Raw genomic sequence first — 15,120 nt, 5'->3', positions numbered from 1 at the left:
CACATATGCCTCACTCCTAACACCTTAGGCCTTGCTAGGCTGCAGATCTGGCATCTCCAAAATGGTGCCTATAGAGTCTTCCCTTACAGCCTGCCAGGTTCCCCCATCTCTCCTGATTTTAAATTATTTTTAGGGTTTAAAAAAAAAAAAAAAAGAAATAACTTGGAAAGCTGGCATGCTGTGATTTGGCATTTGGTGCTCAGCCCCTATCTCTGCCTCGTACTCAGTGTCTTGGCCATGTTACTTGCCTCTGAGTCTCATCTGTCTGTCTCCTGGAAAACGAGTGCTTTCTGACTGGTCACACCCACCCTGGCAGCCATTTTGAGAGGGGGTCCATCACACTCTGAAAATCCCATATGTGCCCACCAGTCAAAAAAGGTTGGGGACCCCTACTGTAGATTTTAGAATGTGTTTTTCCCCCATTCTACATCACAAGTTCACGTAGCACGAGAGAGTAATTTGTTTCTGTAGTTTTAAATGAGACTAGAAAACTGCAGTGAAATAATTGGCTGATTGTTGCAGAACCTTTTCTCTTCTGTCTCCATCTTCAAGCCTCTTCCTTTTTCACCTACTCTTCCCTCAGGTTCCTGTTTTCCGTGTATTGCCGACACTGTTCCACACCTTCAACTAACTTGCCTCTGGACACCTGATCCCACATTCTACCTTCCTTCTAGACACTTTCCAGTCATCAGTCTGGCCCACAAACTCCTTTCTTGCCTCTGCTGCCTCAATAACCCACTCTGCACCCTTTTCCCTAGGCTAGTTGGTCCAACCTCAGCCAACCACTGGCAGGAATCATGGCTGATCATCATCCATTGCCTAGGGCTGTTGCTATATCCCTCCTCTCTCTTCTTCTTCTTCTTCTTCTTCTTCTTATTTATTTATTTATATAGCACCATCAATGTACATGGTGCTGTACAGATTAGAGACAGGCAATTCCCTTCCTGTTCTGTCCCCTGCCAAAGAAGCCCTTTTGCTTCTGGAGGGACTGAAAGCAGCAAATAAACAGGGGTGAGGAGGATAAATCCTCCACGGATGTCAAAACAAGTGAAGATTTAAAGAGGCCACAGCTGCTCCTCCCCTCCCCCCCCCCAACACTCAAAATACAAAAACTAGGGCAGGGGGAGGTGATCCTCCACCAAGACAGATAATTAGCAGGTTTGAAGAAAGCATAAGGAAAGAGTTTTACCCCTCACAAGTGTCTCTCTAAACTCCTTGCAACGGTTACCAGGAAACAGCTTGGGCTTTTAAAAATTATGTTTATTATGGACATATTGAAGCTGTATAAATAAAGGGCTTTTTAAAAAAATAAAACCAAAACACTTATAGAGCTGCCCTAGAGCCCTTGCTTGAAGTGTTTTTTTCTAATCATCTTTTGAAGCCTTTTATGTGGACAGACACTATATAAGGAGCCAGAACTTCTGACAGCAGGTGGCTTTTTCTAGGCTAACCAGCTAGAGAGAAGGGAGTGCAGAGAGGAACATGGAAGGAGCAGAGACAAAAGCAGCAGCTAAACCTATCTCCACTCTGAGGAGACGCTGAGGGAGCAATCCTATGGCCCCTAGACAGAGCCTGCAGGGGACGGTGGATACGATAGTTTGGGTTCCTGGTTACAAAGTCGGAGACACCACTCCAATTCAGAGCCAAGAATGCGAGCTCCCTGCCCTCTTCCACCCCCTGCAGCTGACATGGAGAGAACCATGTTGGCGACCTTGGAGAGGAGGGAAAGGGGTTGTGCCAGCGGGCAGGGAGGGGACTGGAGAGGCTGGCTTACGCTGCATACCCAGCCTCCCTCCTGTTCCACAGTGCCTTAGCTAGATGGGCAAAAAAGCTTGCCTAGCTGAAACGCAGAGGGAAGGAGCGCAAAGGCAAAGATTACCTCTGCACTGGATTGCCAAAAGCCTCTGAGTTCGCAGTCTTATGGCCATCCTGATAGGATTATGCCCTTAATTCCTGACTCCAAAGCACAGTGAGGTGCTTTAAGTGGGGTGTGTGTGTCCCCTCAGGGTAGGGTCTTGCAGGGAGAGAGCAGGCAAAGACAAAAAAAATGGATTCTTGTTTTCTCTCCAAATTCTTGAACAACAGGCTGAGCACCAGATAGAGCAAAGGACAGGCAAAGTGGTGCTAGGCTCACCTGTCAATTAAGTCAGTGCACTCATCAAAACCACGCCACTTCAAAAAGTTGAAAGAGTGGCACTAAGGTTGTCTGCACCTGTGGAGATGGCGCTGCTCTTCTATGCTTTTCAAAAATGTCTATTTTTCTGAGGTCATGCAAGCAGCATGAGGACGATACAACAGGTCAATGCTCCGATTACAATGACATATGGATGCCTCATAAAAAGTGAGTGAACAGAAAGTGGCAGTTCCAGAGTAAAGTAACACCTCATGCGGCAGCACCTCTGGTTTACAGATTTGTCACAGCTTGTCAGCAATTACCAAGCCATTATGTCCCTTATCTGAAAAGCAGCAAGACCGTGTCCACCAACACCTCCTGGGCTGTGGAGCAACGGGGACTTGTACTCACCAATATGTAGAAGGTGGTGAAGATGGGACTGGAGGTGGCATGGATTTTGGCCCTGGCAGAGGGCAGCTTCCAGAGGAGAAACCCAAAGAAAAGCACATTGGGAACCAGCAACATTAGATCCCAATAACGAACCCTATAGACAAGATACAAAGATAGAACAGATTTTAAAATGCAGATGCCCCATCTCCGACTGAACAGAGAATCAGAATTCTTGCTCTGGAGAAAAGGCATAGACATGACAGCATCTCACCTGGATGTCCCGATGTCTTCATACAACAACTGCAAGCACTTGTGTGGCTTAGTAATGTTGGTGTCATTTAAACCATGTACTGTGGTCAGTGGTAATGTCGCATTTTCCAATGTGGTCATTAGTGTAGTGGCAGGTGGGTAGGTGACATTGTCATATGCAGAGACGCTCACCACAGATGTTACCAGGGGAAACATCCTGCCACAGTTCTGGAGGGAAAATAAGAGAGAGAGAGAAGAGTAACATTAGCAAGTAATCAATACCAGGAAAGTAAAATGTGCTTCAGGCCACCCAACATGGAGGAGTTGAACATAAAACCCAGAACTCCACCCCAAAATTAAAGGTGGCCTATTCAGATCCACTACTGCTGATGGGATTATTATTCTGGCTTCCTGGAACCCAGGGTAGAGGAACCCACAAATGACTCATAGAATCATAGAATAGTAGAGTTGGAAGGGGCCTATAAGGCCATCGAGTCCAACCCCCTGCTCAATGTGCTCCCCAACTTGTAGTAAATGAAGTTCACAGTCCAGATACTATCTGACTGCAACTCCCACCAGCCCCAGCCAGCAGAACTAATAGTGAGGGGTGCTGTAGTCCAACTACATCTGGAGAGCCAATGAAGTTCCCTATTTCTGGTCTAAACAGTCTTCTAGATCCAGCTTTGTCCTTAAGTCACCCACGGGAATGGCAGCAGCAACTCAAATTGCTCCCCCCTCACACACACTCTTGCAAGTGTCAAACACTGGTAGCAGCAGATTGCAGCTACTATTGAAGAACAGGAGCTTGAAGCTGTCATCCAAGCTCATATAGCTTCTGTGATGTACTACTGTAATGTATTTTGTATGGGTCTATCCTTGAAGAATAACTGGAAACTTCAGCTACTGCAGAAAGTTACCCCTCTCCTTTTTATTAACTGTTTTAATAGGACTGACAAACAATTTTCCCACTATGATTTACAGGCCACCCTGTGCATGTCTCAATATTAGCATACAGTGTTGAACAGTTAGAAAGCAAGAAAGCAAATTCTCATTGAAAGCTCCTAGAGATGTTGTCTGGATTTCTTTTCATATGTACCTAAAGTTCACTTCTAAAAACCATTGCATTACATGCTCCCACACTACGAATTCCAGTGTATTGTCACGCCACTGATCTATGGCACGTGGACTTCTGGCTTTCTAGGCTCAGATAATTAGCTCGTTAGTCACCAGGAATGCTCTATGAAGCCACCAACACATGTATTTGCCTACATGGGCCCACAGTATTGGAATGCAGTCAGGGTTGGAAGTATTGTCGGAAATGCCTTCAGGTATTCTAGTCAGTCAGCTAATTAAAATGAAGTCACCACCAGACAGCTCGGAAGCACGTGCTCTAGATCGGCTCTGGGAGGTGGGTGTATCTCCAGCAACTTGTATGTGTCTGCAATTCCCTCTTTTGCAAACCTTTTGGGTGTTGAGTAGATTTTTAAAAGTGATAAATGGTAAATGAGTAACAGTCACACATTCAGGGATGTGCCTCTTTCCTTCCCCCACCAAGCATGGGTCAAAAGAAACATCTAAAATAAGCTCTTAAACAGCTGCACTGACTTCCTATTGGCTTCTAGGCACAGTTCAAGGGATTAGTCTTAGCCCATAAAACCCTGAACAGCTTGGAATATGCCTACCTTAGAAAACACCTCTCCCCCACAGGAGTCCTTCCACCCTGTGTGATTTGAGGCAGGAAGGGGTGAGAAATTCATTCGGACTAGGCGTTGTTTTAAAGAGATTTCTCCAATTTGCACCTCCTGAGCCTATAAGCTGTGCTTAAACTGTGCAATGAAATCCACATTTTTAAGAGTTTTACAATGCAGTTTCTTGGAAACAATGGGTATATTTTAAAATGTGTCACACTTCAATCCTTGGTGTGCTGCAACTATCCCCAGAAGCCTTCAATTAACCATACGTCTTAATAGGAAAACCAAGGTTAGCAGTTTCAAATCAAGCCAGGACCTTAAACCAATTTCACACAGTAATTTATGATTCTGACTTATTCAGATAGTAACCATAGTTTCATGTTAAATCCGAACCAGGAAACTACAGTTTACTGAAAACCTCCTGGCTGATCAGGGTGCACTAAGAAGAGAGGATAGAAGATACAAGCAGAAAGAGAGAGCACACAGGCATATCTGGATTTACGTACATCTGAATTTGGCCAGTTCAAGACAGCTTCCTGTATGCATATGACTGCCATGTAAGTGTGGCACAAACGTACAGGATCGCTAGCTGAACACACTCAGAAAAGCTATGCCCAGCACTGCCACTCCTCTTACACCTGGCTCCTTTAGACAAAGAAACTTTGTCCTGTTATTGCAATTTGCACTGCTGCCCTTGTCGAGATAAAGGCAGAACGGCAGCAATCTCAAGTGCCATTATAATGATCAGCTAACTACAAACAGAAGCAACAGAGTTTAAAGAAGTTTTTAAAGTTTAAGTCTAAACAAAATATGGCAATTACATACAAAGCTCCTGCGAGTTTCACTTAGTGATGGAGACGGATGTTTATATATTTATTTATTTTTACTGTTTTTCAATTATTTCTAAGATGCCCTGGAAACTTGTTGGAAGGCAGTGTATAAATCCCTAAAATAAAGAAATACAGACAAGAATGAATGCTGCAGGGTTTTTTGTTCTCCCCGCCCCCCAAGGTTGTGGCTACTGCTTCACTAGTCCTGATGGTTGTTTTATTATGGTTTTAATTTTTGTGAACCACCCAGAGAAATTCAGCTATTGGGCGGTATACAAATGTAATAAAATAAAAAATAAAATAAAAATCCATGACCTTTTTACACCAGACACCGTATAATAAGCCTCTAAAGGGCTTCCTAATCATTGTCTTAGAGGATGTAGCATATTGCAGACTGGGTTTCTCCCAGCAACATCCTTCTCATCCTTCTCAACCCCTTCAGCTACCTTTAAGAAAAGAAGGTTGGAGAACTCTACAAAACTCAAAAGCTCATTCACTGTTTTACAATTGTTAGTTGAACCTAATAAAAGGTATTATATTATCGGCCCTGTTTGGATTTTTTTCCTAACATACACAGGTGCCTGTATTGTCTGCTCCCAAATCTACCTAGTATTAATGTATTCTGCTCTTTAAGTCCCCACTCCAATTTAAAGATATTTAAAACAATCTACAGCGTTTTTTTTAATGCACTCTGCACATGCTCACTGCTGCTTTTCAAGTACTACATGTTTCACAGCTAAGCTTTGGCAGACATGGAAGATTCAGGCCTATGACCTGGCTCAAATTGGATACTAGAAATTTTACGAAATGTTCCAGACTACTCTAAACACAATCTGGGTCTTATTTAATACACCCTCCCAAAGTAGTTTACAAAATAATCATTATAACAAGATTACAAATTATTGAAACAATAAAATAGCAAGATCACAATATTTAAATAAAAGCAGCTGAAAGAACAGTCATTAAAACACTACACCATAAAGTTACCCCAATATCAACTGGAATAAAAAGAATTGTTAGGGCTCTCTTAAAGGCTAACAGAGAAGGCACCATATGAATTTCCCTACAGAGGGCAGCCCAAAGATATCGGGCCATCTCAGAAAAGGCCCTGTTCTCTAGTAGCTCTCACTAGTGGACCAGAAAGCAGGGACTCAGATTCTGACTCGGGCAGATAGGTATAAGTGCAGATGGTCCTTCACATAATCTTGCCCCAAACCATTTAAAGTTTTAAAGGATAATAGGAGCACTTTAATCTGGGCCTGTTAATGAATAAGCAGCTAATATTAACTGATGCAGAATAAGAGGTAGTATTATTAAAACACCAAGCTCCTCTTAGAATGATCAAAATGACTAGTTTGTCTTAGAACTTTGGGGAAAGTTTAGTGATATAACTAACAGAATGATGTTTCCTGGGTTAGTAAAGAAAAAACTTTGGTTTGAGAGCCAGAAGAAATCTTTGCTTATGACATTACATGCTGCACTAAGTTATCAGCACTCTCCAAACAGTCATGCTCCGAGAGAGAGAGAGAGAGAGAGAGAGAGAGAGAGAGAGAGAGAGAGAGAGAGAGGCCCTTTATCTAACCAAGAAATTAATACTCCACCCTCTCAAATTTGCTTCCTTACCAAAGGACAAACTCATGAGACCAGGTTTTTCAGCCTTGCTACAATGTGCATGTTGTTCATCTCTTTTCATACCAGCAGTACATTACATTACAAACAAGATTTTACAGACAGAGCACTGTAAAAAGAATAAGCAGAAGTATTTTCATTCACAGCCCTACATTTTCAAGATACTAACCTTTAAATGGACTCCGATCTTCTCTTAGATCAGGCAGCAACAGTCTACTTTGCATATATACAGGAGACACGGCAAATACGTATATGAAAAGGCATTAATAAAATATCTACAGCAAAACAGCACCACACTGTTACTGATGGGGTTAAACTTTTTCTGTTGAGAACCACAGGACTGACTCTCAAGGGATTTGACTTTTGATCCTTGTTCGACTACTAACTGTGCAATCCCATACCCATTTACTCAGAAGTCACACTGTGGCTCAGTTCAGACAACACAGTCAATGCAGTGTGAAAACTTCACTCACACTTTTAGGAGGTACTCACCACACAACATGTTCTAACTCCACCACTGTGTAACTGTGGGCTACTGTGGAGTTGAGTAAAATCAATTGCGACGTTTGATTGACAGTTCCTCCACCCTGTCTCCTCCCCCGGTCTTCCAAATGGTATCCCATCAGCCATTGCTGCAAAAAACCCTCATGTCCTGTTTGTGGGCTTCCTATGGGCATCTGGGTAGCAGGGCTGTGGAGTCGGCACATAAAACCTCCGACTCCTTTATTCATGGCACCTCCGACTCCTTTAATTATATATTGATATAGGAAAGAAATTTCCTATATCGACTGCAAGCACACAACTTTTTAGAACCCTAACCTGTTAAAGCCCGGGTCTAAAGGCTATAGCTAAGACATTCTTTTTTTTTAATTTTATTTATTAAAGAAGCCCAAAAATGAAAACAATGAGGTTATATTTTTATTTATTTATTTAATTGCATTTATATCGCCGCCCCATAGCTGAAGTTCTCTGGGAGGTTTATCAAAAGACTATAAAGTAATAGGATATGAAATTATAAAAGAAAATCAGGAACAACTTTCTCTACTAGTTCAAAAATCTAAAGTACTGTATTTCTTCGATTGTAAGACGCCATCGATTGTAAGACGCACACTAATTTCAGTACCACCAACAGAGAAAAAAACCCTAAGATATACCCGCGATTCTAAGACACACCCCATTTTTAGAGATGTTTATATGGGGGGAAAAGTGCGTCTTAGAATCGAAGAAACAGGGTATATACTTTGATATCAAAGTCAAAACTACAAAAAAGTAAAAAACAACTGAATGCCTAAAACAACTTAACAAATTATCATTTTAAAAGAAATGAACTCAGTTAGGTAAATAAGTGACATAAACCTTTTTCGAGATTAAAGTATCATTTGAATATAAAATTCAAGTGAATATACATATCACAACTCTATATACAATTTAAATTTATTAGGAGTCAGAGTCGGTACATTTTTACCGACTCCGACTCCAGTAACCCAAGAATTGCTTCCGACTCCACAGCCGTGCTGGGTAGTCACTGTGCAAACAGAATGCTGGACTAGATCAGCCTTTGGTCTGATCCAGCATGGCTCTCATGATCATTTTAGACAGTATTTATTTCAAAGAACTGTTTAGGTGTGAATCAGTGTGCATATTCCATCACTTATCAGTGGAATCAAATAGGCACCAATATTACAAACTGTTGTTTTGTTTAAGATTCACCTATGAATGTGGTAGGTGCCATTCTCCAGCTGCAAGCTGATTCACATCTCAACAGCAGTGCAAGGCAAAGTAAATTAAAATCTAGTGTCCACAGCTTGCATATTTGACAGGTATGAAATGTGCTGGGAATTTACAATTTATTCCTCCTTAATTCCTCAGCTTTACCTCCTCTCAGAGTTTGTTTTTCTTCTCTCCACATGTGCCATGGAACTTCTTGGGCAATAACTTGCTTAAAGGATTTGTCTTAATAGCTATGAATACCTAGGGCTTGATTACAGTACAACTAACACTCGCACAGTCAACAACTTAATCATACCCATACATCATGTTGGCAGTTCTTGTAATCTTCAATGCAGGTGTCATAAGGATCATACTTCCTGTCGCACTAAGATATTAGCACTCTGTGCTTTTAGCTGGCTGTGGTAACACCTTTTGGTTCGGTGCAGGTAGAGTGAGGCAGCTGCCTCAGGCAGCAGATGCTGGTGACTGGGAATGGTGCGAGGACAACTCTGTGTGTTCCATGTACATTGATGGTGCTATATAAATAAATAATAATAATAATAATAATTCCACACAACGTGTCCTGTACCCTCTAAGCTATTCTGCTGTCTCAAGTGCACTGTGGGATGTTGCTCCATCAGCAATGGAACAACAATTGGAGTTAAGCTGCAGTGACTGACCAGGAAAGGCATCTTGGGGTTGTGGTGGATAGAGAAGCAAAGGCTGGGAAACCGCCCCCCCCCCCCCACGAGAAACAGGAAATCCAGGAAAAAAACCAGAAAAACTCAGAAAATCCAGTGTCCCGTCCCCCCAGACTGTTTTTGGTTTCTTTAAAAAATTGGAAAAATTGAACAGTTTTGGATTATGAAACATTTTCTTTTCGAATTAAAGACAAAGTATTTGTATATTGTCACCCAGCTTTTGATCCCTCCAAAATAATTTCTAAAAACTATGTAATAACACCTTTATAGAAAGACTAGAGATGTAAAATGTCTGGAAGTAATGAAACCATGGGTGTTTTTTTTAATCTTCTCTGTAAGATTCACAGCATAGTTATTTCTTTCATTCCTTTATTAAAATTATTGATCTACATTTCCCAACATGTGAGTAGAGTCACCATCGTGCATTGCTGACAGTAAATGTGCATTCTTGACAGTGGGTTTTGTTCTAGAATCCTGTGCTTTTGATGCTGTAGCAGTTATTTAATATAGTTCTAATCTATTCAGACAATAATTACAAATTTACTGAGTTTACTCTTCAAAGATTTGAAATATAATGAAAGTTTACTCATAAAATTAAGTTATATATAAAGTAACTTTAGGAACAGAAAAGCTGCTTTATGTTCCTAAAGCAGCCCTCCCCAACCGGGTGCCCTCTGGGTGTTTTGGACTACAATGGCCAACATTCCTGACCATTTGCCATGCTTCCTGAGGCTGACGGGAGCTGAAATTCAAAAGATCTGGAGGGCATCAGTTTGGGAAGGCTGTCTTAAAGTTACAAAGTGACTTTAGATCTGTAAAGAGTGTTCTTAAAATTCGTATTGCTTATTTTTATTTATTTCTAAAATTTCTATTTTTTCCGAAACCCCCAGAAAAAAAACATTTTTTTTCCTATGGCTCAACATTTCTGGAAATTTTACATCTCTAGTGGAGGACAGCTCGATGAAGATGTCAACCCAGTGTGCAACTGCTGTGAAAAAGGCAAATAACGTATCGGGGATCATTAGGAAAGGAATTGAAAATAAAACTACCAATATTATAATGTCTTTAAACAAATTTATTGTGCAACCACACTTGGGACAGTTCTGATCACCACACTTTAAAAATGATATTATGGAGTTAGAAAAAGTGCAGAAAAGGTCAACCAAAATGATCAAGGAGCTTATGAAATCATCAAGCATTATGGGAAGAATAATAATGCTAGCCATCCTTTCACTGAATGTGGAAAGAAGTATTTCTTGTTCTGGAGGACAAGCCAACATTTGCTTTTCTCACTTCTACAAAAAGGGCAACCAAAGTGACTAAAGAGCTGGAGTAACTCCCTTATGAGGAAAAGTTACAGACTTTATGACTTTTTAGCTCAGAAAAAGGATGAGTAAGGAAGGTACATGACAGAACTGCATAAAACTATGCATGGTATGGAGAGAGGGAGACATTTTTCTCCCTCTCTAATAATACTAGTACCTAGGTTTGGCACCTTCAGGACAGACAAAAGAAAATACTTCTTCACACAGCTCATAGTTAAACTATGGAATTCACTACCACAAGATGTAGTGGTGGCCACAAATCTGGATGACTTTAAAATGGGATTAGACAAATTCTCAGAGGATAAAACTATGAATGGCTACTACTCCTGATGCCTATATATTACCACCAACATCAGAAGCAGAAGGCCTCAGAATACTAGTTGCTAGGGAATACAAACAGAAGGGTGCAACTGTGCTCACATCCTGCTTGTGAGCTTCCCAGAGGCATCTAGTGGTCATTGCGGCAACAGAATGTAGTCCTAATCAGGTATTTGACTTCCATTTGAAGCAAGCATATGAGACATACTCATGAACCCCCTCTCTCTCTATACGTGTGGAAAACAGAGTGAGAGGCTACACGATGTGTGCGATTTCAAACCACAGCTACTTGGTGTGGCCTCATTCCCAATTCGTATATTTACTTAAAGTGTAAGCTGAATGCCTGAATACAGATTGTCTGATTCAGCAGGGCTCTTCCTATGCTTAATCAACTTCAGCATGTGTCGCGGAGTGGGTGGGGGGACGGCATCCTGTCTTTCACTTCAGGAAATAAAGTGTCATGGAGCAGCCCTGATTTGGTCTCTCAATTCACTTCTCACTCCAACACTGGCTAGAGATTCAATATTAATATCATATTAAATCATTAGAATTAATATCATATTAAACCATTAGTACAGGGATGATGAGCACTCATAACCTTGACAAAACATGGTTTTCCCAAGAAACAGGAAGGGGGAGGAGAAATATGGGGCAGAGGGAGGAAAGAGAGCGTTTATCTCAGCTATAGACAATTACAACAATAACGGCATGCAGCACAAGTCGAAAGAAGGAATCTATGGCCCTGTTCAGAAGACGCCTTAAACCACGATGGATAAGGCTTTTTGCCTTATTCACCATGGTTAAAGCAGTGGTTTAAGGTGTCTTCTTAACAGGGCCTATATAGGCTCAGAAACCAAGGGTAACTTTGCATCTATGACTGAAGCATGAGTTCCTGCAGTTTCGAGGGGTTGGGACTCCATACAGCTGCGGAACAATCACAGTTTCAATTATGGATTTTAACTGTATGTAAATAGCTCATTGTCAGAGCTCATCATGGGGACAACTGTTTTTCTTCCTTGAAATGTCTCCCACACATGCCACAAAAACCTGTTTGAAAGCCTCCTTTTTTAAATGCAGACAAGATATTTACTAATGACAGTTAAAACTTGATTGGGATAACACCTTAAAACCCCATTCAGCAGCAAACCCATGGAGAGCCCAGAAAGGATATTACAATAAGTTGGAACTACGAAACACAGTATATAGGCGCAAATAGCCTCAGAAGGAGAAGGGGGATTTCTAATACTCAACACAGTCACCACGTGAACATAGAGCACAGAGGACGCACTTTTCTTTGAGATAAAGAGGCCCATTCCGGTCAGTAAAGGAGCCTTGGGGTGGGTTGTGGCACCAAACCTTCCATACCATGGCCTTATTTAGGGAAAAGTGTGTCTACACACAAACACACACCTGACTTAAACATACACACACACGCATGAAATCCAAAGATTCCTAGTAAAGAAAACTCTCATACAGGCCATCGCTAGATTCTCTACTTGCAAATGAGGTGGGGGAGAAATGTAACATTCAGAAAGAAGAGAGTTCGAGCTTTATCAACGGCCCTGTTATTCAATGTTTAGACCTAACAAACAATTCACAGTAAATACTCCAACATCTGGCATCTTCACCGCCATCAGGTCGTAGATGGGGGGGGGGAGAAGGGGGCTTGGATTGAAGAATCCCCTCCTCCGTGGCAGTGGGGCTGCCTGCCCGGAAGGGAGATGTTGTGGTTAGACGAAAGGAGCATCTAAACGGGGCAGAAGCGAAATAAGTCGCGATCTTTCATTTTCTAAAGCAGCGGATAGAAATCCCAGAGGTCACCACAACGGAGCCTGCCCAGCCACTAGTGCACATACCAGCAGGAGATACATGGAATATTGTCCTAGGGCACCCCACCCCGCGCCGCCACACACACACACACACATCTACACACCAAACCACCCAGTATTTGGGGTCATTGGAGATGGGGGACGGGAAGCTTCCTACCTTCTAACGTTGCCTCCCCAGCCGCAAAAGGCGCTCGTTCTGCGCTGCCTCCTCGTTAGCTTGGCTCGCTGGTCGAGTAGGAAGGAGGCCTCTCGCGCTGGCTCATTCCCGGGACTCCGGCCCGGCCATCCTGCAGCCACCTAGATTCTGTCCCAGGTCCAAGAAGGGGTGGAGGCTGTTTGTGCGTGTGGGGAGCGTCGTTAACAAGCAGCCAATACAGACAAACACACGATCCACCACTTCCTGGTTCTCTCTACGGTGTCACTGGGACTTACAGCCTCTTGCCATTGAAGGGGCGCGTATAGTCGCCTCCCTGAGGAAGATGACGACTGGGGCGGTGGGGGGGGAAGCCAGCAAGCTCTTCGGTTCATTCCTCACAAGAGAATTGAGCGTCGATCCCTGAATCCCATGGTCTTCAGCCAATCACGAGACGCCTAAATAAAGAAGCCGGACTCAAAAACGAAACAAAAGGACCAAAGAAGCCAATGAAGAACGAGGAGAGGCGGGGCCACGGCGTAGAACTATCAGGGAGTTAAAGGATCAGTTACACGCACCCGCTGCACAGGAGTAGCATCATGACATCCATTGACAGCTAAAGAATGACTGCTCTTTGGCCGTACAGCCTTACACGTTATAAAATCCCTATGGACTTCACGTATTTTTCATGTTTATTCCTACACGGAAGTGCCTTTCATATCCCGCATCCAGAAACCACATTTACTGGTGTTCCCGGACGAGAAGGATTAGTTCAAAATACATTTTTGTATCAATTCACTATATTAGACATTCTTTTGTAAAACTATTGCCTCCTCGATCTAATAATAAGGTGATCAGTCCAGTCCAGTCCATCCCATAATTTACTCCGGGTTAAGTGTAAATAGGATTGCAGCCTTTGACCACTCAACAAATAAGACAAACATACACAGCAAGAGTGAAATAACTGCATTCTTAACTTTTTAAAAAAAATTAAAGACAAAATACAAGTACATACACAGAAAAATGCATAGAAAAAAACCTAGAAATTTATTCTAAACCAAACAAAATTAAGTATGTCAGCGGTAAAAAAGCTTTATAAGAATAGCCAGTTTGTCACACCTGCTTATAAATAACACCAAAAGTACCCAACATGTTTCAAAGGATTCCTGATGTTGTATACCATATTTATTTATTTAAACCTCTTTTTAAACCATCCTTTATCCAATGGATTCCAGAGTGGTGTACAATAGACATAAAACTTACTTAAAATACAAATCCAATAAAACTACCCCTCATATAATCTGATTTGTTTTTAATTAGTTGCTACTGTTACATTTATTTTATTATGTTTTTAACGTATTTGCTTTTTATGTTGTTTTAATTAAGAATTTGTTCCTAGTCTGGATTGATATTGATAGCCACCTTAAGCGCCTTTTTGTGGGGAGAAAGGCAAGATATAAATTAAAACAAGGGTGCAATCCTATGCGTGTTTAGTCACAAATAAGTCCTATAAACTCACAGCCAGCCATGATGGTTGGGGAATTCTGGGAGTTGTAGGGCTTCTAACTAGACATGCATAGGACTGCGCCCTAAGTAAAGAAATGGGCAACGAACAAGTTAAAAATGGATAAACCTTCTTCCGTCACCTTTTTTACACAATAAACTTAGAGCTTTCTGACCGTGCTGTTCCGGACCGTGACAGGGTACAAAAATGCTTAGCTAAACTCCATGAAGTTTGCTTCAAAGTAACAAAACATCGGCTGGGGACCCACGAATAGATGGCTGGCAGCGTTCGATGTACAATGGACTTAAACCTCCAATTGCGAAAATACTGAAATTAAAGCGAAGTAACCCAGCACGACATAAACTCCTCTCTTTCCATATCATCCGATAAAAGAGCTAAATAGTTGAACAAGTTCGTTGACCCCATCGGGAGAGTTCTCGATGTCAATAACCCGCATTACTAAGCGTCGTTTGCCCCTGCAGGATTAGGCGCACTTTATAACCTTATTAAAATAAACGAACTTGCATAAAATCGGGTCGTTAGTTCGTAATCCTACATTTACTCAAAAGTACGTCCCACCGAAACCAATAGGACTTCCCAATAAACACGCGTGGGGCTGGGCTGCCTGCTTACAAAACGCCCAGCCTCCTTGTCAAGCACAGAGCCCTCTAGCCCCGGGGATCCTTCCTTCGGTCCTG

The 15,120-nt window shown here is 42.0% G+C and overlaps 1 protein-coding gene across 2 annotated transcripts in view; it reads right to left on the bottom strand.

The window, feature by feature from the left end:
* Positions 1-13,143, bottom strand: part of TPRA1 (transmembrane protein adipocyte associated 1) — a 40,110-nt gene extending 26,967 nt beyond the window's left edge. Inside the window, exons 1-3 of one of the 2 annotated variants that reach the window (XM_063121373.1) lie at positions 12,943-13,143; positions 2,775-2,980; positions 2,525-2,657 (exon numbers count right to left, since the gene is read on the bottom strand). In XM_063121373.1, coding sequence (XP_062977443.1) covers positions 2,525-2,657; positions 2,775-2,968 — 327 coding nt within the window. In that variant the 5' untranslated portion in view covers positions 2,969-2,980; positions 12,943-13,143. Of the gene's footprint in view, positions 1-2,524; positions 2,658-2,774; positions 2,981-7,071; positions 7,124-12,942 lie in introns of those variants that run through there. The other variant, XM_063121374.1, reaches the window with a different exon arrangement.
* Between the last annotated feature and the right edge of the window lie 1,977 nt (positions 13,144-15,120).

The sequence above is a fragment of the Elgaria multicarinata genome, chromosome 3, assembly GCF_023053635.1.
Source record: "Elgaria multicarinata webbii isolate HBS135686 ecotype San Diego chromosome 3, rElgMul1.1.pri, whole genome shotgun sequence".
Classification (NCBI taxonomy): Eukaryota; Metazoa; Chordata; class Lepidosauria; order Squamata; family Anguidae; genus Elgaria; species Elgaria multicarinata.
The sequence above is the reverse complement of the archived record's forward strand: the minus strand, read 5'-3'. Positions and strand labels throughout refer to the sequence as shown.